This window comes from Canis lupus, chromosome 32, assembly GCF_003254725.2.
Source record: "Canis lupus dingo isolate Sandy chromosome 32, ASM325472v2, whole genome shotgun sequence".
NCBI classification, from domain to species: domain Eukaryota; kingdom Metazoa; phylum Chordata; class Mammalia; order Carnivora; family Canidae; genus Canis; species Canis lupus.
The window spans coordinates 18,560,722-18,582,815 of NC_064274.1; the positions used below are offsets into that span (position 1 = coordinate 18,560,722).

At 36.9% G+C, this 22,094-nt stretch overlaps 1 protein-coding gene across 1 annotated transcript; it reads left to right on the forward strand.

Moving 5' to 3' along the window:
- Nucleotides 1–10,280: 10,280 nt before the first annotated feature.
- On the forward strand, nucleotides 10,281–17,496 carry PDHA2 (pyruvate dehydrogenase E1 subunit alpha 2). The gene is given in 11 exon segments (XM_025422521.3): nucleotides 10,281–10,292; nucleotides 16,415–16,552; nucleotides 16,554–16,710; nucleotides 16,713–16,752; nucleotides 16,754–16,836; nucleotides 16,839–16,883; nucleotides 16,886–17,011; nucleotides 17,014–17,203; nucleotides 17,205–17,242; nucleotides 17,245–17,387; nucleotides 17,389–17,496. Coding segments are annotated over 11 exon segments (1,080 nt in total).
- Nucleotides 17,497–22,094: the final 4,598 nt, after the last annotated feature.

Consider the following 22,094-nt stretch of genomic DNA (forward strand, 5'->3'; position numbering starts at 1 on the left):
CTATCACCTGCATTGTTCAAGAGTCAACTGTATATGAATATAAGGAGTAAATATGAGCAATCATATTAGTATATCAGTGAGGATACCTGTGACTAATAAGAAAGCATATTATTATTATAGAGATAAATGTAACTAGCCTGCTTTATTATAAATATATATATTTTTCCATGTTTAAGGGTCACAACAAATATACATATGTTATATAACATTGTATTATAAAATATATACAAATTTATATTTGCAGATTTAAGGGTCAGAAAAATCTAATATATTTATGCCACATATATCCATATATATGAAATATATATTGTTCATAAAGTATTTTAAAAGATTGGAATTGAAGACACAGATTGTATTACACTTATCAACATGTTAAGCATTTAAATACACATATAATATACTAGGCATTGTGTAGAATAAAACAAAACTGCGGAAACAAGATCACTGGCCCCTGGAATGGTAACTTTGGTTGTAAATACAAGATGCTCTTTTAAGAACATGTGACTGTGGTCATCCTGGTCCTCCTTAGTGATACCCTCCTCTTCTTCAGTTTGTAAAACAAAGCAAAATATTCTCCTGCCCTTCTCCTCCTTTACAGTTTGGTTTTTTTGGTTGTGTTTACCTTCTTTTCAGGATGCCCTTTCTTTTATTGCCCTTTTAATATTGGTTATCCCAGTTTTCTAGCCTCAATTTTCTTCTCTTTCTTATGGCATACACTTTTAATAAGCAGTCATTTTCCCTATAGCGCCAATGCTCACAGTGTTAAACTCTTGTCTATATTTCCAGCTTGACTCATTGTCAGGTCCATGCTATTACAACTCACATCAGTATTTCCAGCTCAAATCTTTCTCCTGAGACATCATGCCCCACTGGACAGTCTAAACTGCTTCACAACATTTCAGACTTAGCATATCTAAAATCAAGTTCTTAATTTCACTGACCTTACAGCACTCTCAGGAAGGCAATGCATGGAATTGAATGGAAGCATTCCTCAGATAAAACTATAATTACTTATATTCTTCATGGGTCTCATTTGCTGCTGGTTTAAAAAATCTAGTTAGCGGGGACAGCCTTAGGTATTTCCTCTGCAATTTAAAAACTATCTTAAAATAAAAATTCCAAAATACATGTTTTGTAAAGTTTTTATGTGCTATGTAATTACTATGGAGAAAGCATATGTTAGGAATTAAAATATTTTATGTTAAGTTTAGTCCCTAAATTTACTGCAAAATTATATGTTTGGTTTTCTAGAAACTGATATAATGAATACTGAAGGCTATGTCAGGTATTTATTTGAAAGTACTTTTATATGCTTTGGGAAATTCTTTATTCTATCTAATCACATAAAAGGATGAACTCTAAAACTCCAAGAATATTACAGACAATTAGAATGAATTTAGTTAAATGGAGGAAAAAAATTAACCTTGAGCTTGCTGCGGTATACCAGATATACTGAAATTATAGTCTCCCCATTGAACATAATGACTTCATTCTATAAGCAGCATTAACTAGGACTTTTCTATATTCATTGTATAAAGGTGTATATTGTTACTTGGTTAATCACCATCTCTTGTCTTAAAAATAAAATGGATTTTTCCATCATTAAATGCTTTAAGAAAGGAATGTGCAATGTCCAGTCTATTTCTTCACATTTTTTGAAGTAATTATATTTTTTATGATTTTTTCCCCTTTTGTCAGCACTTGTGTTCTTTTATAAAAAAGGACCTGTCCTGAGGGTAGGAGTGTGGAAATGCACAATTAAAGTAAGTCTTTATTACTTTATTCTTTGTTAATTAACTGAACACCTTCATCAGCAGATCTATCAAGCTTTCTTTCCTGAAGTTTTAAAGACTAAGCAATGTGAGAGCGAGGCTCTTGTGCAGTATGTGTGGTATGGAAGAATTGGATTTATTTTCATCTTAAATGCAATAGCATGGTGTGGAAATCAATGAGGAGTGAAGCCATGGGTAATTAAAAGATGCTTTGTTTTCTTTGTTTTCATTTATATGAAATGCCTTTATTCTATTTGGGGAAAAAAAGGAAGAAAAAAAAAAAGAAATCTCCCAAAACAAACACATAAGCAAAAATCCATACATATACATAAAAGACAAAAGCTATGGGAATTAGAAAGGTGCTCTGGTTAGTGCAATGAGTATAAGCTGAAAATGAGCTTATTACAAATGAGAGTCCTGCAATAAAATGGTTGACTTTAAAACAGAAATCTCAACACACTATTTCCTTATTAAAATACCATAATGTTTTGCACTAAGACGACTTAGGTCCCTGCATGCCTCACCAGCCTCCTCTGCCAACGCTTCTCCCACTTTCCAAACTCCAAACTTGAAGGTGTTTTTTGAATTCTTTGATACATCATGCTGCTCCTGGCCTTAGGGCCATGCAACATGCTATTCCCTCTGCTTGGAAAACAATTTCTTCCCATCTCCACAAATCCAACTTTTATTAATGTTTCAGAAATCAGAGTGGAATTTTTCACCTCTGAGGATTCTTCTGGAACACCTGGAGTAGTAATTAGCAAATGAGGGAGGTGCCACCACTTAGAAACCATTTAAGAACATGTGGAAGCATTTTTTTTTTTGGAAGCATTTTTTTTTTTTTTATAATAATAGTGATCACTGGACTGAATGGTGCCGCCTTTTAGTGCTTAGGGATTAGGATCCTAAAGGATCCACAGTGTAAGTTCAGTTTTGCACCTTGAAATATTGTTCCTCTCAAAAAGTGAATAGTGTCCCCATTGAGAAATATAGATTGAGAGAATAGATCAAGTCTTTATTAAAATTTCTATTAGCTTTCTGATCTCTACATTTATTGAAATTTTAAATAAATAATTTTATTAATTATTTAATATCAGGCTCAACAAAATTATTTGGGCAAGCATCAGGGATCTTTATTCCTGATGTGTACTTCTAACCCTGTCATTCAGCATTTGGAATGCTCCTTGATTCATTCCACCTCATGGGAGAGACAGTGCTTATTAGATTTGGCAGTTTGGAAAATATAACTTAGGGATTCTGTTCAGTTTATTTCCTCCCTTGGCAATGGGCTGCCCACAATTCTGCTTTTTCTTGTGTGAAAATTCATAGTATCACTTGTGTCTTGGTGGCTAAGTCTGCTTAATTGTAGAGCACAGTCAGCAAGCCCATTTACTTTTCTTACTAAACTACATCTTCCACATTTAATATAATAAAAATGACATTTGGCCTCCATCTGGTACCTTTTCAAATTCTCAATTTGTCAATCGCCCTATGAAAATCCATCGTTTCAGTTTTAGGCCCAGAAAACTTATTTTTTAAAGGTTTTATTTATATGAGAGAGAGAGAGAGAGAGTTTGAGAATGAGCATGAGCATGAGGGAGGGATAGAAGCAGGTTCCCCACTGAACAGGGAACCCAATGCAGGGCTCCATACCAAGACCCTGGAATCATGACCTGAGCTGAAAGCAACCACTGAACAACGGAGCCACCCAGGCATCTCCATGCCCAGACTACTTATTAAGAAAGAAATCAGAGGGATCAAAATTTTAGGGAGGAAAATATAAGCAAATAGAACCTAAACAAGGCTTCTTTTGTGGCCACACCTTTGGGTATAAATGGTGTTTTCATCTGGGTTGTTTTTGGTCATGCAGTTAGATTTCAACTGCTGCAGCCTGAACAAGATGCAGTCAGCCAGCACATGATCTTGCATAGGGGTCCTTGGGCACTGGCCAATGGGCAGACATAGGCAGCCTGGCAAGTAGAACTCAGGTCATGTGGCGCTCAGCAAAGGAAAGACCCCAGCAAGACTTCAAAAACCAGCCAAAGCGTGAGCCTCAGCAAAACAGCTCTCTGCTCATAATCTATGTGACTTCAGGCTTTAAGGTGTTATAAGCAGAGCTTTTCTTTAGCAGGCACAAGCGAGGCAAAATTACATTTGTTACAAAGTCTGTCCAGTCATGGGTCTCTTAAACCCCAAAGGAAAGAGTTATGCTTTCTATTTTTAAACTCAAAGATAGCTGAGCTCTTTGTGTATTGAAGAGACTTAAGGGTCTCTAGACTTAAGTTATTAGAGACAGGTTTAGGTAAGCAGCGTTAGGTCAGCTGCCCAAAATTGTATTCAAATTTAGGACAAAGAAAGAAAATCTGGAGGAACAGTTCTTAATTTCAAGTCACTTAATCCATTGAATCAAGAATGGAAATTATTTAAATAATTTCTGAATGTGGTTCAAGATGATTTGGCAATCATAACTTGGCCTGCTGGCTTTGCCTGTTGTGCTCCAATAAAACGTTCCCCAAAACTTATGGAGGTAAAAAAATGGAGAGATGGGCAAAGGCAGCAAGAATATGAGTCTGTGAAACTGTTCTCCCCAATTCCAGAGGCCCAGAGTGTCAACAGCAACTTCAGTCCAGAGAGTTAGTGGCAGCAACAATTGGGCATTGGGCTAAATTGCTGATTCATAGCAATGAATGGTGGTAGCCGTGTCACTAGACAGATCTCACCATGAATGCCACACAAAGTGTTAGGGACTCAAAATTGAAAGGAAATGGACACTAAAAGATTTTGGAAGATATTGACTTAGAAAGAAAAGCATAAAGGTAAGACTAGCTAATTGTGTCTTGTACCAGTTTGAAATTGCTCAAGAAGGACTCGCTGGGAGAGGATATGGTAGATATGGGAGACTACACCCCCCCACACCGCCCCAAGAGGTCACATGTGCAGCGCTAAACTTCAGCTCTAGCTAGAGGTTGCTCCTAACTTAGTTGAAGTTCACAGGTCTTAAGTGTGTAGAAGTTAAGTGTGTAGCTTTCTGAAGAGGCTAGACCCAAACACTTTCCTTCACTTACACTCCCTTTCTTAGATGCTCCTGAAGTGCTTCTGTATTTTTAGCCACAACTGAGGAAAAGGTTTTTCACGTTGTCATCATATTTGTTTAAGCTTTTATTATTTATATTTTTTATTTTATTTATTTATTTATTTATTTATTTATTTATTTATTTATTTATTTTGTTTAAGCTTTTATTAGGAGAGTTTCTTATTGCTTTCTTTCAATTTCATTGCTTTCTTTCAATTTCATTCAGATTTCATTCAAAATCTCTGATAAGATATGTGCGATAGGTGACTGGACATCATTTGGGATGAGTGAAACTTTATCCCTAGTAGCACTGTAGCCTCTAGTGTTATTTAATTTATTCTGTGACAAACTTATAGTCATCTATGCTGAAATCCATTCTCTGCTGCTGCTGCTGCTGCTTCTTCTTTAAGAAGAATTGCATCCTCTATTTTATTTATGTGCCTAATGGGAAGACTGTATTTTCCAGGTTTCCTACCCTTCATTAAATATGGCCTTGTTACTACTTAATAGTATACACTAATATAATAATGAAATATAAGCAGAAAAAAGTGAAATTTCAAAGAAAATTTCTTCAAAGATGTTTGGCATGTACACTTCACCTATTTTTTTTCTTTTGTTCTCTCTATATTGCTCCCTGAAAAGCAGATGTGATGGTTGGAAACCTAGCAGCCATCTTGAAATATAAAAATGAAGGCTAGGGGGACACCTGGGTGGTTCAGCGGTTGGACCTTCGGCTCAGGTCATGATCCTGGGATCAGGGATCAAGTCCTGCATCGGGCTCCCTGCGAAGAGCCTACTTCTCTCTCTGTCTATGTCTCTGTCTGTCTCTCAGTCTGTGTTTCTCATGAATAAATAAATAAATCTTAAAAAAAAAATGAAGGCTAAGGATAGGGATACAGAGAATTGGAAGGAGCCTGGGTTCCTGACGTGTCTTCTACTTGAGGGAATATAGGTTTTTATATGCAAGAGTATTAGGGTTCTCCAGAGAAGTAGAACCAATAGGATGGATGGATATAGATATAGCTATGGGTATGAATATCAATATAGATAGATAGATAGATAGATGATAGATAGATAGATAGATAGATAGATAGATAGATGATATGGTTACAGGTAGGTATAGATGTAGACAATGGGTCACATAGTTCTGGGGACTGAGAAGTCCCACAGTCTACCATCTGATAACTGAAGAATCAGGAAAGTTGGTATTAATTCAGTCTGAGTACAAAGCTTGAGAACTAGACCAAAAACTCTGAAACCCTGATTGAGAACCACTAAACAATGCTGATAAGTAGAGGTGGGATCTAATGATAACATATGTGTCACTTTTTAGTTTTCATAAGTTATATACTCCTTCCCTTGCCTTAAGTGACACAAATAAATGCTTATGTTAATGCTCCACATGGTTAAACATTCCATCTTTTAGCAAACAGTAATGATTGGGAGGCAAATGATGGGATATTCTGCTCAGAATGAAGACTTTATAGCTCTGTTGGTTTCACAAACAGTTCTCCTACCCTCCCTTCTCCCCTTCCTCCCCCTCTCCACTCCGTCCTCTCCCCTTCCCTTCCTTCCCTTCTTACTTCCCTCCTCTTCCCTCTTTTTTGTTTGTTGTTTCCCCATGAGCTGCTTTTCAAGCTAGTTTAGAAGAAAAAGAAATGCATTTCTTACCCTGAATTTGTTATTCTGGCTCCACCATCCAGGTAGATGGACAATAATAAAATAGCCTCCAAATGCAGTGTTTCTTTTTCTTTTCTGAAGCTCCTGCCCCTCAGCCAGGATGCTTAGATTATGATTGAATTGCCCACTTAAAAGCCACAAGGGATCCTCTTGATGGACTGGGAATTGATTCAAAGATGTAAATCTTTGATTCTATTATATAGTAGAATGAACAAAGTTTGAGAGACACAATTTTACATGTGATTAAGGGCTATTAACTACTAACTTACTGATTAAGTTATTTGTAGTTGCTAAAAAATTTCATATTCATAATACAAAATTAGGGCACGGTTTACTGCAGGCCCTGATTTAGCATATTGACAAAGTCTGAAGTGCCCCTGATGTCCAATAGTTGATATTCTCCCCTTTTATTTACAAATTACTCTTGTTTTAGCATCATCCTTATTTTTGTTTATGGTCGGTTGTTGTTTTACTTTATTGTCAATGATATGAAGCCATCTGTATTTTCACATGTTGGGCCTCAAATCTTCCGTCATTTCGAATTTGAGGTAATTGTGTGCTATGGTTCACCACAAATTAACAATATTGAATTGCTAAAGCAAATGTATATACAATTTCCCTTAAAAATGTATCAGATATGCTTCCTTTTCATTCATAAAGGACTGCATATTAACTTGTTATCTTTTAACAACTTTTAGCAATGGCAGATAAATGTAGTAACCTTTCAGGAATGAATAAGATTTGAGCTTAAAGGGCATTGAGCATAATGCAAAGTACCATTTAGAATCTCACTGTCTTCTTTTAAAAAGTGAATGATTGTCTCACTTGCATTCCTTCCTAATATTACCTCTGCTTTGTTTTTTTTATTATTTTACAGAAAGTGCAATTTCATGGAATAAATAAGAGACAAAGATCTTTTCTTTGATACGGTTACTTCTTGAACTGTTAAATACCTGAATTTCATTATTTTGACTCAGTTGGGAACATTTGTAACATACATTTTTGTTTATAACAGATCATTTATTCTCAAAGAATTGCCTAATCCTTTTTAATAATCATTGGTAAAATATTAGAAGCTTTAGTATTAGACAAATCTAGATTTGAGTTCAGTTTCTATCACTTTCTGACATTTGGTTCCTGGAAACATTTACTATTTTTTTAAGATTTTATTTACTTACGAAAGAAGGAGAGAGAGAAACAAAAACAAAAACAGAAACAAAAACAAAACAAAAGAAAAAAAAAGAAGGAGAGAGAGTGCATGAGTGCACGCATGAGGAGGGAGGGGCAGAGGGAGAAGGAGAAACAGACTCACCACTGAACAGGGACCCAATGTGGAGAGTGGGAGGGAATTTCAGGACCCGAGGATCATGACCTGAACCAAAGGCAGACAAGACACTTAACTCACTGAGCTACTCAGGCACCCTGGAAATATTTATTATTAAAGCCTTAGTTTTCTCATCAGTAAAATAAGAAATGCACTCTTGTTTATGCCATTGAATTGATATGATAGTTAAGTGAAGTATCATTTGCAATATACTCAGCAAAGTGCCTGGAACATAACAAGAAGTCAATAAATAATTGTCTATTAAAGCCACCCTCATTTAAGATGAGAAGCAACTTACAAACAATGAATGGAATTCACAAGGAAAGCCACGTAATGTCCGTGTGTCAAATTCAGAATAAGCTGGGAGATACATATTTTTGGATGGCAAAACTAAATATTATAAAGATAGAGTTCTCTCCAATTTAACTATGTGTTTAATGGACTTCTAATCTTAATTACAAATTACTTTAAAATTTTATATAATTACTCTGATCTTCATATGCAATAGTATGCAGGCTATAAAATCTAGAAGGATTTTGGAAAAGAAAGACACCTGGGTGGCTCAGCGGTTGAGCATCTGCCTTTGGCTCAGATCATAATCCTGGGTCTAGGAATCGAGTCCCACATCGGGCTTCTTCTCTTCAGGGAGCCTGCTTCTCACTCTACCTATGTCTCTGCCTCTCTCTGTGTGTCTCTCATAAATAAATAAATAAAATCTTAAAAAAAAAGGAAAGGAAATGTAATAAGAAAGGGCTTGGTCTATCAAATATGTAGTTATTTTTGCTCTAATAATTAAACCGGGGAAATGTTAGCATATGAATCAACTGACGGATAATAAAACTAAAAAGCCTAGAAACAAGATTTTTAGCTTATGGAGATGTAGATATCTATAGATCTATCTATATAGATACATATAGATATAAATATAGATAAACAAATATAGATAGATAGATAGATAGATAGATAGATAGATAGATAGATATAAAATCAGCATCCCAAAATAACAAAAGTACAGAGTATACAATACATGACTGTGGAAGAATTGAGTGGACAAAATAGAGTTATAATATCACCTCTTTGTAGTATCCAGTAATTTCTGGTTATCTCAAAGACTAAATACAAAAGTATAAAACAATAAATAGTTATTCATAGTATATGAGCACATGACTATCTGCAAAGAGTGGAACCATAACAGAAGAGACTGATACATTGAATACATTACATTTGTGTTAGGGGCACCTGGGTGGCTCAGTGGTTAACCTTTGGCTCAGGTCATGATCCCAGAGTCCTGGGATCAAGTCCTGCAACAGGCTCCCTATAGGGAGCCTGTTTTTCTCTCTCTGCCTATGTCTCTACCTCTCTCTCTATCATTAATAAATAAATAAAATTAAAAAAAATAAATATGTTTGCATTAAAAACGTTGTAAATTAAATTCTGAGAAACAGTACTCCCCTTATGTATGGAATATAGCACAAACTCAGTCAGAATATAAGTATTCAGTCTTAGGTAAACATTTTAATTATGGCACATCCACATAGTGGGGAATTTTTGGCAGCCATTCAAATCATCTTTTAAATAGCTTTTGATTATTTTAATAATAATTTTATATGATACCAAGAAAAAGAGCTCGGTAAAAATTCATAATATATCCTAATTATATTAGAAATAAAAAATAAAGGGAAATACATTAAAATTTAACAGCAATTATTGTAGGGTGATTTAAATATTTTTTGCTTTTCTGCATTTAGAATGTAGAATTTTTAAAAAATATTTCATAGTCAAAGTATATATTGAATTTATAAACCCAGAATGGGTTTCTAATGATAAAAATAATTGAGAAGGAAGAAATTTTTATTCAAAGGGGTAAATGGCAAGAAGTCTTTTTTAGACTCTTTCAGGCTTAAATAACCACAGAGCTTTAAAATATTCTTTTTCCCTGGTAGATTAGAGAGAATGAAGGGAATTTAATGTTGAAAATATAGTTGGCAGTTCCCTACTGGTGAGAATTAAACCAATAAATCACATGAGACTCTGTGGGTAATCATTTAAGCTGGCAAGAATAGAGCACATAGTATTAAACTTTAGACCCACATTTACTTTTTTGGGTCATGGTTGACATATCAGGAAATGAAGTTTGGGGTATAAGCAACATAAGAACATGACCCCCCCCCAAAGTTAGGGTAAGATAATATCTGTGGAGAAACACTTATGTTATGTGGTGGAGAGTTCCAAAGATTGATAATACAAAGTTGTCATTACATTTAGCCAAGTCCTTGATGTGAGAAATTTCAGTTCATTGTTGATGACACAGATTGTAGAAGCATATGGAAGCAATTAGAGAAAAGTAAATGGAGACCGTGGAGACGGGCTGCCTGTTTGTGGAGCTTGACTAGATAAAAGGAACACTCTAGGATGAGATCTAAAAGAGACAATGGCCACTCAGGTATCTTCTTTCAGAGTTAAGGAAATATGAGCATGAAAGAGGGCCAAAGGAGAAGACAGAACTGCTGATTCTCTGGTGGGGGGCAACACACAAGTGAGAGGGTATCTCATTATGGGCAAACAGCAGGTTGTGTGGCAAGGGCTGAGGAGTTAGATTTCCAGATAAGATGAGAACTCCTCCTCTATTGAAATTAGTGGGAAGCAAGCTCTGATAAATATAAAACTTCACCAGAAGATAGGCAGCTGGGTTGCAGGGAGCAGTGTAGTATGTGTAAGACAAGGAACACTGGATCAGAAGGTGAGACTGGCTCTCCATGACCTAGATGTATGACCTGAGGATATATCCAATGTTTACACGGATCATTAACCACATTGGATCTGCTTCTCCTCAAGTCAATGGAGATATGATACATTTCATAAAATTTTCCAAATTTTCCATATGGAAAATTTCCATAAAATATGGAAAATCTCTTTAAAAATTATAATGCATTCTTGTAAATAGATGATAATTTTATTGGGCCAGATGAGGGCAGATAAAGGTTAAGAGTTTTTGGAGAAACTCATCATAAACTCCAGTATGATGCTCATGGCCTAAGAGAATGGAAGCAGCATAGCCAGCTGGTGGCCCTGATAGGAGCTTATTAAATTCCTCTATAATCCAGCAATAATCTTGCTTTCTGAATATGGTGCTTTTGATGAGTGCCTCACATGTTTGAGCCTAAAATCTCTTCTTGCGTCCTATCTTCGTTTACCGATATGGTTGATGTTTATTGGGCCTCTTATTTAAAAACCTCTCTGAGGCTTCTCCCATGGTGGCCTGTTAGATTTACAGTATTGGGTACTATGGAAATATCTTAGACTCTAGATACACAGTGGGTCCGTGGGAACAGAAAGATTCTCACGCACAGAAAGCTCCATAAAACATCTACAGCATTGTCTTAGGTTGCTTGGAGAAACGCCATTCATATTCATAACGTATTGCATAATTATGAGATCCTGATTTTCATATTTCCCAGTGTGCCTTTTCAGCTCTGCTGTATTACCAAATTAAAGAAGACAACACAACTTTACAAAATTAGAGTGTTCTGTTTTGAATGTTGTAGTTTGACAGTACTCTATTTTTAATTTGTTCATCATTGATCCTAATAAAGACAAACTGTCATTGTAACCATTGCCTGGATTGCAATACATTAGTTTTATTGCCTCTATAACAGCTGCTCATGTGTCGCTTCTTCTGTCATTCAATGATGATGTGTCCTTTTCTGTGCCCAGTGCCAGAAAATCTGGGAAAGCTCATAGCACAGCACTTCCATATGAACTGGATTAAGTTGAGGAAAATCTAATTGAATGTCATCATTGCATCTCTACAACTTAGTACACAAAGGGGACATACAGAAGGAAAGCACTTGATTATATGTGCAGCAAAAGTGAAGAATAAATATTACACTTTTTTTTTACTGGCTTTGTAATTTTTCCCTTCCACCTAAACTCTCTATGCCTCACTTTCTTCACACAGATAATTGAGAATGCTAGAAACTGCCTTCCTTACCTGGTTCTATGAGGATCATATGAACACACTTTGTATCTCCAGCAAAGATCTGCAAGGATATCACCTACCAGTGTAGTATATACAACAGTGCCTTGAATCTCAAATTAATGCATATGATAGCTTAAAATTTCACCTTCATTTTTCAAAAGGTATTATTTTGCCAGGGAAATTGTGCTTTATATCTGTACATATTTGCAAGGAACTCTGGAGAGTGAGCCATGGACTCTACGAGGATCTAGGTTTAGGATGTAATAGGCAGCACTGTGCCCACACTTAGATAGGAATAGGGCAAAGAAAACTGATGACGTGGCCAGCAGGAGGTTGTTAAAGTGGGGTGCAAGATTTGCCTTCTTTCTCAGACTGCTCTTTTTCCCAATGATTTGCCTGTAATGGCTAAATGTGCTGCTCAAACTTCCTTCTAGGGGGCAGCAGTGCCCTGGAATTTTGCCAATATTCCTTTGTCTCTCTAAACCTAGTTCAGTGACTCAGGTCTTCAAAGAAGTAAGGTGAAGAGAAAAAAATATGCTAACTTTGTTACTGCATACCGGTACTAGAAAAAGGTAAGAGTTTACCCAAAGTTGTTGGGAAGAAGGGTTGTTGGAGGTCATTTATAAAGAAAACATCAAATATGGTACAGTTAAGAGATACTAATCTATTATGAAAAACTATACAGAGGAGAGAAGCCCTCATTTCATTATTGGATATACAGTTTATTTTCACTATCACACTTAATATATACTTTATTGCTATTAAAATTAAGGTTATTAGGGAAAATTTATGTTATTTAAAGATTAACAATTTGGGACATGAGTTTTTAATTATTTGAGAATTGAAATCTTCAGAACAAAACACTTTCCCAGAAAGCATAAATGACACTTTTTGGAAGAAATGCAGATAGACCTACCTCTGACTTAGGCTTTGTTGAATCTGTTTTGATTTATTAGAAATATGTTTTGAATTGATGATTTTTATTCTGAATGCGGATTATGCTGAGCAGAAATGAGTCCACAACTTTTGACACCTTTATTCATCCTTTACTGGTTGAGACATGAAGCCATACTAAATCTTAACACCGAGTTATACATGAATTTTTATTTCTATCTGACTTGGCCATATTCAATTACAGCTTTAATTATCGGAAGCTTATTAAAAGTTTGAAAAGTTTTATAGTTTTGTGTTATGATCCCTTTTATCATTTTCTGCTAGACCCTGGTCTCAAAGTTTTAGGATAGAGGGTTATGTGCTAAGAGCATGACGACTCACGTGATTTTGCTCGTCCAGCAGGAGAAAGATGGTGGCTTTATTAGTTGCTACTAAAAATTAACCCATAATATCTTTCCTTTTCTAACACCATCATTATCTGGGTGGAATGAAGAGCACTCTCACTTCACATCTTGTTTTTAATCAAATGTTCTTGTCATGATAATTTGTCCTGAATTTTATTTAACAATACTTCAGAATTTTCATGGGGGTGAGAAGAAAAAATATATATATATTGGTTGCCCAGGGCTCTGAACTATTCTGAAATAATCGTGCTTATTATAACATTAAATAGGAACTTTGCTTGATTGCAGAATATATGGTACTGACATTTTCCCTTTTCTCCAAGGGAGATAAAGTAATAGATCAAATGGGAAAAATTCTTCTCCAAGTTATATATAAGTCTTAATTTTTTCACCAAGTTCTTGCTCATCACTCTTAATTACCAAATCTTAGAGCTAAGAAAAAAATGCACTGCTAATTAATCATATCATGAGACTTGATATTATTTATCTAGAACATATTCACTTTTTAACAGTTTTCTTCACTTAACATTTGGCAAAAAAGAGCAATTATTGCTGGAAGAATTCAAATATCTTCAAATCACTGTTTATTTATTTTTTTTTTTTACATTTCCTTGTTACTTATTAAAAAATATTTTACATACTATTGATGCAAAGGGGTGACACTTTTAAGATAGATTCAGAAATGCTCCTGGAGTATCAACCATTAGACATGAAATGTGAAATTCTGTCATACTGATGTGAATGACTGCTACTATAATCATTGGCTTCAATTTTATTAGGTTTTTATTAATTAAATGTAAAGTCGACCATTGGCCTTATAAAAGTGCTCATCTGTTTTCCTTTAATTTCAAATAGATTAGAAGTAAGATTTGGCGTTAATTAAAACTTAGAATTTATGGAGATTTTAATTGCGAACAGCATTTCAGTGGTGAGCATGTAGATGACTATTAGTTCTGTTTGGTAATAAACATGGTATTGAACAATGACAGGATGAAAAATAAATTATGTGAAGAAAAGTATACCACTCTCGGCTCTGTCATCCATGCAGCGCCTGAAATCCTGTGTAGCTGAGGGCAGATAAGAGGAGAAGCTCAGCAGCTCAGGAGCTCCTTGGTGAATATTCAACTTTTACACTGCTGTCTGGAAATTCCACTTTTATTTAAAAAATGTGGATGGGTTTAGGAACATGACAAATAAAAATGCAAAAAAAAAAAATCATTAGAATTAATCTGTTTAGGGGAAATACTTGGATATCATATTCTATAAATATGATTGCATCTGTCTTTAAGTTGAATCTAGGTTAATATAGGTTAACTCTATATGATGTCCAAGAGGCCCCTGGATTTTCATATTTTATTATGTATTATCTTGACCACAGCCTGTTGGCTAAACAAACAAACAAACAAGCAAAAAAAGGGCTATCTTCTGTAGTGACCTGTGGCACAGGTATTTTCCAGTTAGCATCTTTGCATGTTCTCCTTTGGCATGAGTCGGGTTTAGCCTCGTCACACTGGGCTTTTAAGGGGAGCTCTATCTTTGCAGCCCAGACTACCTAGGACAAGATTAAATTGGCACACTTTACTGGATAGCTCTTGTGTTCCTGGCAGTGCTAGCCTGGCTGATACCTCTGAGAGAAGGCTCAGCTGTCACTCAGTGACCCATTAACACCACTGTTCCATCCTGCAGTGTCATTTTTCTCATTCTCATGGAGATAATGCTCCCTGGAGATGTCCAATACCTGAAGGAATGAAAGAGAACAGCGGAGAGAGGCTAACTATGAAAGAGAGAGCAAATAACACAGCAAGACCATGAATTCCAACAGCAGAATTTTAAGTTGAGCAAAAAGAGGAGGCCCATTATGATGGCTGGACTGGGAAGGTGGGGGAGGATCAAGTTTTAAGAGATACTGTAACTTTTTAACAAGCTCTGCTTCCTGCCAGAGTGTCAAAAGAAGTGTTCAAAATAACACCTGCAAGGATACCTAGAGAAGCCAGCTGCTTTGGACATGTCATAGGGAAATTTGGGTAAGGATTTATTTACAAACACGGATTTTGCATTTTATTTGTGTCTTTATTTATAAACAGGCAGTGGATATAAAACAGAGGATGCATTGAGGTAAATTGCTTAGTAGTCTAAATAGAACCAGATCCCTGGATATGACTGTGGCTTATTAGGGTACAAAAATCACCTTCCTAGTAAAAACACAAAAAAGGAAAATGATATGTGATCTCTGTAACCCTAGACCTTCAATTTCTTTTGTCCTATGACACAGGTAACTGAACTGTTACCGGTGACTTAAGCAAACTCTATAGGTCTCTTTCAGTCCAAACTGTATATTATATAGAGAGTCACCTTACACAGTTACACTTTCTAATGATTACTATAAAAAAGTACTATAAGAAAATGCTTCTCCATATCCTGGACTAAGACTGAATCAATTTAGGTCGATATAAAAGCCACCTGCATCTTGATGTTTTCTGTGGAAACCCAGAAGACCTGGGTTGAAGGCCTGACAAGGTAAAAACAGGAAAAAAAAAAAAGCAAATTAGAAAATCAGAATAAAAATGGACATGATTCAGGATTATTATAAGATGAGGAAAAGTGCCACATCAAAAACTTGGTGGTGGTTACCCACAATCTGCATCTCAACCCTACCTCCACACTTTCCACACCAAGCAAAGCTTATTATTGGGTTTAGACTGTCATTCTATGGTTGGGGTTTAGGTATCATCAACTGCCTCCCCCAGACCCTCCCCTCAGGTGACACAAGCACTAGAAACCATAGAATAAATGTGCCATATTCTTTTGGAACACCAACTTCTCTTTTAGAAGTGTGTGTTTTTAAAGTCAAGTATGTAAATCATGAATAATTTGCATCTTTCTTTTTACATTAAGATAAATATGGTATATTATGGAGTAGGATACAATGTTCATACATATTCTAAGAACTTTTTTTAAAGACTTTAAAGAAACACTGGTAAGACTATCTTGGGCCCAACCTGTCAGAACCTTCGTGTGTCTTGGGGGACCCCCCCCCCTTCCATTGATCCCTTCCATTGATCCAGGGTCAGGATGCTCTGCTGTGGTGTTTAGCAGGGAGAAGGGACTCTCGTTATTAGGTTTTAGCAATGACTAGGGCACTGCTTAGAATCGGGGTGTTGTACGGTCAGGTGGCGACCTTACGCAATGTGGTTGGAAGGCCCGGGGCTGGCCACCCGGTGATGGGGCGCGGGGGCGCGGCCTGTGTCGCCAGCGCGGTCACGGTGGCGCTGCTGGGCGCTGGCGCAGAGGGAGGCCCCGGAGGGAGGCCGCGAGGGCAGCGGGACCCCTGGGCGCCTGAGGGTGCTGGTGGCACCCTGTAACTCTGCACACGATGCTACGTTTGCAATTAAGAAGTGCGATCTTTATCGATTAGAGGGGTCCCCCCCCCCCCCCCCCCCCCCCCCCCGGCCCGGTGACAACCGTGCTCACCCGGGAGGATGGGCTCAGATGCTACCGGGCGGTGCAGTTAGTTGTTCGCATCGCCCGGACCTGAAGGCGGATCAGCTGTATCCGTGGATTCGGTCACTTGTGCGACGGTCAGGAAGGTGTCGCGTGGGCCTGGAGGCCGGGATCAGCCCCACCGGTCGTCAGCACCTCCTGTCGGGCTCAGGGCTCGAGCTCCCCTCGTGGAATCTCCGTGCGACCCGTTCTCGCAGAGCTGACCCGGCGGGCGGGGGCGGAGCTCGAGCGAAAGGGGGCGCGATGCACACGCGGGTCTGCCGGGACCTCCTAGGGCGGCGACCCCGGTTGCCCTGGGAGCTGGCGTCGCGCAGGCCTGGAGGTACTGGGGGAGCCAAGACGTCTGTGGGCCGCTCCGCGGCGATGGCGCTGCCAATCAGGGATGCGCACGGCTGTCGCCAGGGCCCCGGGACCGACGGTGGGGGGAGGGGATGTCCTGTGAGTTCCGGAGGCAGCTAAGTTTGCAGCGGCCGACAGCCCATCCGAAAAGGGGCCCGTAGGGATGGAGCTGCAGGCCTGCCCTTAGCGCGGACACAGCCTGAGCCACCCTGGGACCGCGCCCCGAAGACGTGGAGAGCAGCGAGCCCATTAGGCTGCTCGAGGACAGGAGGGCAAACAGCTCGCCAGCACCGAAGCGGCGAGGCGAATCGGTGTGGAAGTGAGACAGGAAATTGAGGATGCCGCCCAGTTTGCTGTATCTGATCCTGAACCGCCTTCGGAAGAATGAGGTCATCACATCTCCCGCGGTAATCCACCTTTCGGAAGTTCGTGGTGCAGATCCGTGGATCAAGTTTAAGTCCCTCACTCTAAGGGAGGCTGTCATGGATTTATTTGCAGCCCTTCAAAGGAACGTTCCTGGTCCGCTTTAAGAAGCCCGTGTGCCCAATTTTGTTAAGCAGGAATAAAACCCGCTAATCCAGAATCTTGTAAAGGTGTACCAAAATAAATTGAGATGATTAAGAGATTACTAGAAAGGATTAAAAGAGATCATTGAAAAATGTGCATTCAGTTACAAGGCATACCACATTGCATTGTACGTGGCTGCTTTAAAAGAACAGTACAGTTAATCTTTTAGTGTTATCAGAAGGTAAACTGAGGCGAGTTAAACTTTTTTTTTTTTTTCTTCAAGAGTATGTCTGAGCATACATTACATGGATTGGAATCAGGCAAGGCCAAACCAAAGATGATTTTTTTTTTTCTTTTCCAAAGATGATTAGGAGTGCTTCATCAACAGGAGCTAGAGGAGGCTTTTTCATAGAGAAGCAAAGCAAGGAAATTATCTTGTTGGCTATAACTTAAGCTGTTGCTGGGAGAGCCTACCTAGCTGTTTGTGATGGCTTATTTTTAAATTTCATTTTCTCAGTTTGAGTGCATTGACTCTGACTTAGGTTTTGGTTTATTTACGTAGGATACCAAGGCATTACAGCCACCTCAGGCTGATGGCCTCCTTATTTAATTAAACAATGTGAATACCTTAAAGATTATTTTAAAGTTATATAAGTCTAAATTAGGAAAAATAGAAAAGGTCGTTTAGCCTTTCCTGTTACTTGCTCTAATAGTTCTGTTTGATTTAGCTTTATATTTGCAAATACTCTTATTTAAAGGAAAAATAGTTCTTTGGTTCCTTCTCCACCCTGACAGGCATTTCTGTGTAAAGTCAGTATCCTGAGGTAAGAAAAGTTTCAACCACATGAACCTATCAGGCTTCCTACTGCTTATGCCACTTACTACAGTCTACTTGAATTAGCCAATAACATGGCCTACTGTGACTGTGTGCCTCTACCCACATACGTATGCATATTCAATATTGATGCTGAGGCCAGCTGACACAATTTCCATGAAATAGGATATAGATATGGGACAAGAACATTTTTTCATGTTGTACTTTAGTGCAATGCTTTCAGTATACCAACTTAGGAAAATAAGTTAAAATCTATGGCAAAACTGCATTTTGCTTTAAACTTCAAGTTAAAGCTACTTTTATTTTTCAATCCATTTATCCAATCAGGTGTTTCATATTTTAGAGAACTATTCTGGTGAATTTCAGACTGGAAAATGAACAGATATGGTGACATGAAAAAGAGATAAACCAAAAAAAAAAAAAAAAAAAGAGATAAACCAAGGAGGGGATATTAATAAAAATTCAGTCTTTGCTTCAGCAGCACATATACTAAAATTAATAAAAAGTTGAAAGTAAAAACTGCCTTGGCTAGAACTGAACATTCACAAATAACTTTTCTCAAAGGAAAATCTAACTTGGATCATACAGGTTTGGTTTTCTCTACAGTCAGTACAATGTCAATTAGCAAGATATGACTTTGTGAAAACATTTTTACTTGGTTACATTTGACTAATGGTCAAAAATCCTATTGAATATGATCGGCATATCTTGTTTCGCTGAGATAGGCTTACCGAAATCAGATATTAGACTTTGTTATCTAAGAAATAGTTTATAGAAAACATCAAAAGAATCAGCTATTAATAGTTAAAACCTGTCCAAAAGATATGCATCGTGATGGATGTTAAGTAGACTTATTGTGGTGATCATTTCATATATACATATCTCCAATCATTGTACACTTGAAATTAGTATGCTATATATCAATTATATCTCAATGTGCAAAGAACCTAACATCTTTTTTTTACTGTACAACATCTACTTCTACGAATAAAAACTAGAAAAAATATTAAAATAAAATAAAAATAAAAGCTAGATCCTAAGAACTCTAAAGGAAAGCCAAAACCTTAAGTATATGAATATATGTACACTTTTGTGCAGGCTTAATCTCCATGCCTTATACCCCCAAAAGGTTTAAACAAGTATGATAACCTCAGCATTTTAAATTCAGAAGGAAGGGATGAGAGTTGGTTGTTTATAAATCAAGAATATTACTAGCCAATGTATTTTGTGTATGCAGTGTTAGTTTAAAAGTACCTTGATTGGATCCCTTCCATTAAAAACAAAAAAGTATTTCATAATGCCATCAAAATAATCACACATTTTGTAAGACAAATAATTCTTTTACTTTTTTATTTATTTTAATATAGTTGCATTTCCATAAACTTGCAAGTGGAAGATAAGATCTTCAAAGCTAATTCTCTTATATGCTACACAGAAATTTTTAAGGTTTGCTTATACTATGGATTATTTTAATACCAGTAAAAATTGAGATACAAATAATTGATTAGAAATGAGTCCATCATAAAGCCAAGCTACACAGATAATTAATTTGAGGAAAAAAATCCAGTCTTGCTATATTAAAATTACAAAGTACATTTGTCACAATATACATTATCAAACTCCATTAAAGCAAGGAGTTTTCAATGTTTTCCATAGTAAAAAAAATGTCCAGGCTTCTGTGTGTACATTCAGCAAGTTTAAGCCTATCACAGCACACAATTATGTAATGATGCAAAAAAAAAAAAAAAAAAGAACAAGACATCCCTTAGTTTTTTTCAGTTACGTCACACTAAATTAATAGCAATTACTTATAAAACTATAAATTAGAGCAGAAAGAAATGCAGCAGCTGGATTCTATTTCCTATCTGTAATACCATGCAACTCAATCTATTTTATCCACCTATTACAAGACCTAATAAGCTGTGATGATCATAATAAAAATTTCACTGTTGCAACAATGCTAGAATATCTGAGAGGAGAATTTCTAATACCTTCGTCTTTATGATACCCTATAAAGGTAAAGGATTGTGTACATATCTGTGGAGTGGAATGAGAAAGGAAGTAGGTTAAGAAAAGTATATGAAGGGAATATTTAGACATATAAGGATTGCATTTATTTAGACATTTGATATTCCTGCCAATCTAGTGTACAAAAAATAGAGCAGATATTAGTGAAACTTACTCTGATAATTTGTGAGGAAGCTAGTTTTTAAAAATTGAAATATAAGTTACATACCATAAAATCCATCTTTTAAAATTGGTTTTTAGCATGTTCACAAAGTTGTGTAACCATTACCACTACCTGATTCCAGAATATTTTCATTACCCAAAGAAAGAGCCCATACCCATTATCAGTTACTCCCCATTTCCCTATCTCTTCATTGATTGGAAAGTACTAATCTATTTTTGGTCTCTGGACTTGGGTATTCTTCACATTTTTTTAAAGATTTTATTTATTTATTCATGATAGACATAGAGAGAGAGAGAGGCAGAGACACAGGCAGGAGCAGGCTCCACGCTGGGATCCCGATGCGGACTCGATTCCGGGACCCCAGGATCCCACCCTGGGCCAAAGGCAGGCACCAAACCGCTGAGCCACCCAGGAATTCCCTATTCTTCACATTTTATATAAATCATAAAATATGTGCTCTTTTGTGTCTATCTGCTTTCACTGAGCCTAAGGTTTTCCCAATGTTGTTGTAGCATATATCACTTCTCTTTCATGACTGACCAACATTCCATTTTATTGATCCATTCATCTGTTGATGGACATTTGGATTTTTTCCACTTTTTGGTTGTTATGAATAATAAAAGCTAATGTTGATGAAAAAAAGTTCAGTCTTTTCCTTATAAAGACAAGTACAATAGAAATTTTAAAAGTATTAGGCCAAGGCAATGCAACAGAATCCTTATGCTAGAATCTCAATTAGATAAAATAATTTAAAGATATCTTAAAATATTTTCAGCTCAAATATTTACCAACTTCTATAATCTAATTGGATTTTAATTTGATAGACTAATTTTTAGAACAATTTTAGAATGACAGAAAAATTGAGAACAACATACTAAATTCCCATATGCTTTACACCCAGTTTCCCCTATTAGTAGCATCTCATAGTACTTTATGGTAAGGGAAGGGTTATCACAATAGGCCTAGGTGTCTCAAAACCTTCACATCCCAGAGAAAGGCCTGTCTTCACACTCCTGGGAGATAACTTCTGAACTCCTAGAACATTCTACTTAGTAAGAATGTTTCTGTATGCCCAAGGCCGTGGGCCATGCTATATCAGTTTGTCCAGATAAGTTTATCTTAATAATGTGTCCCCATGTTACTCCTTTGAGAGGAGATAACTGGAAGCTTGTGCCTAGTTTCTCTTAGAATTTTATCCATGTGCTTTTTTCCCTTTGCTGATTTAGATTTGTATTTTTCCCCTGTAATAAGTAATAACCAGAAGTATAACCAAAAATCAAGTTTCTTGGGATCCCTGGGTGGCGCAGTGGTTTGGCGCCTGCCTTTGGCCCAGGGCATGATCCTGGAGACCCGGGATCGAATCCCACATCGGGCTCCCGGTGCATGGAGCCTGCTTCTCCCTCTGCCTGTGTCTCTGCCTCTCTCTCTCTGTGACTATCATAAATAAATAAAAATTAAAAAAAAAAAATCAAGTTTCTTAGTTATACATAATAAAAACCTATATATATATATACATATACATTATATACATGTATATATATATATATATATATATATATATATATATATATATATGTAGTCCCAGAAATAATAGA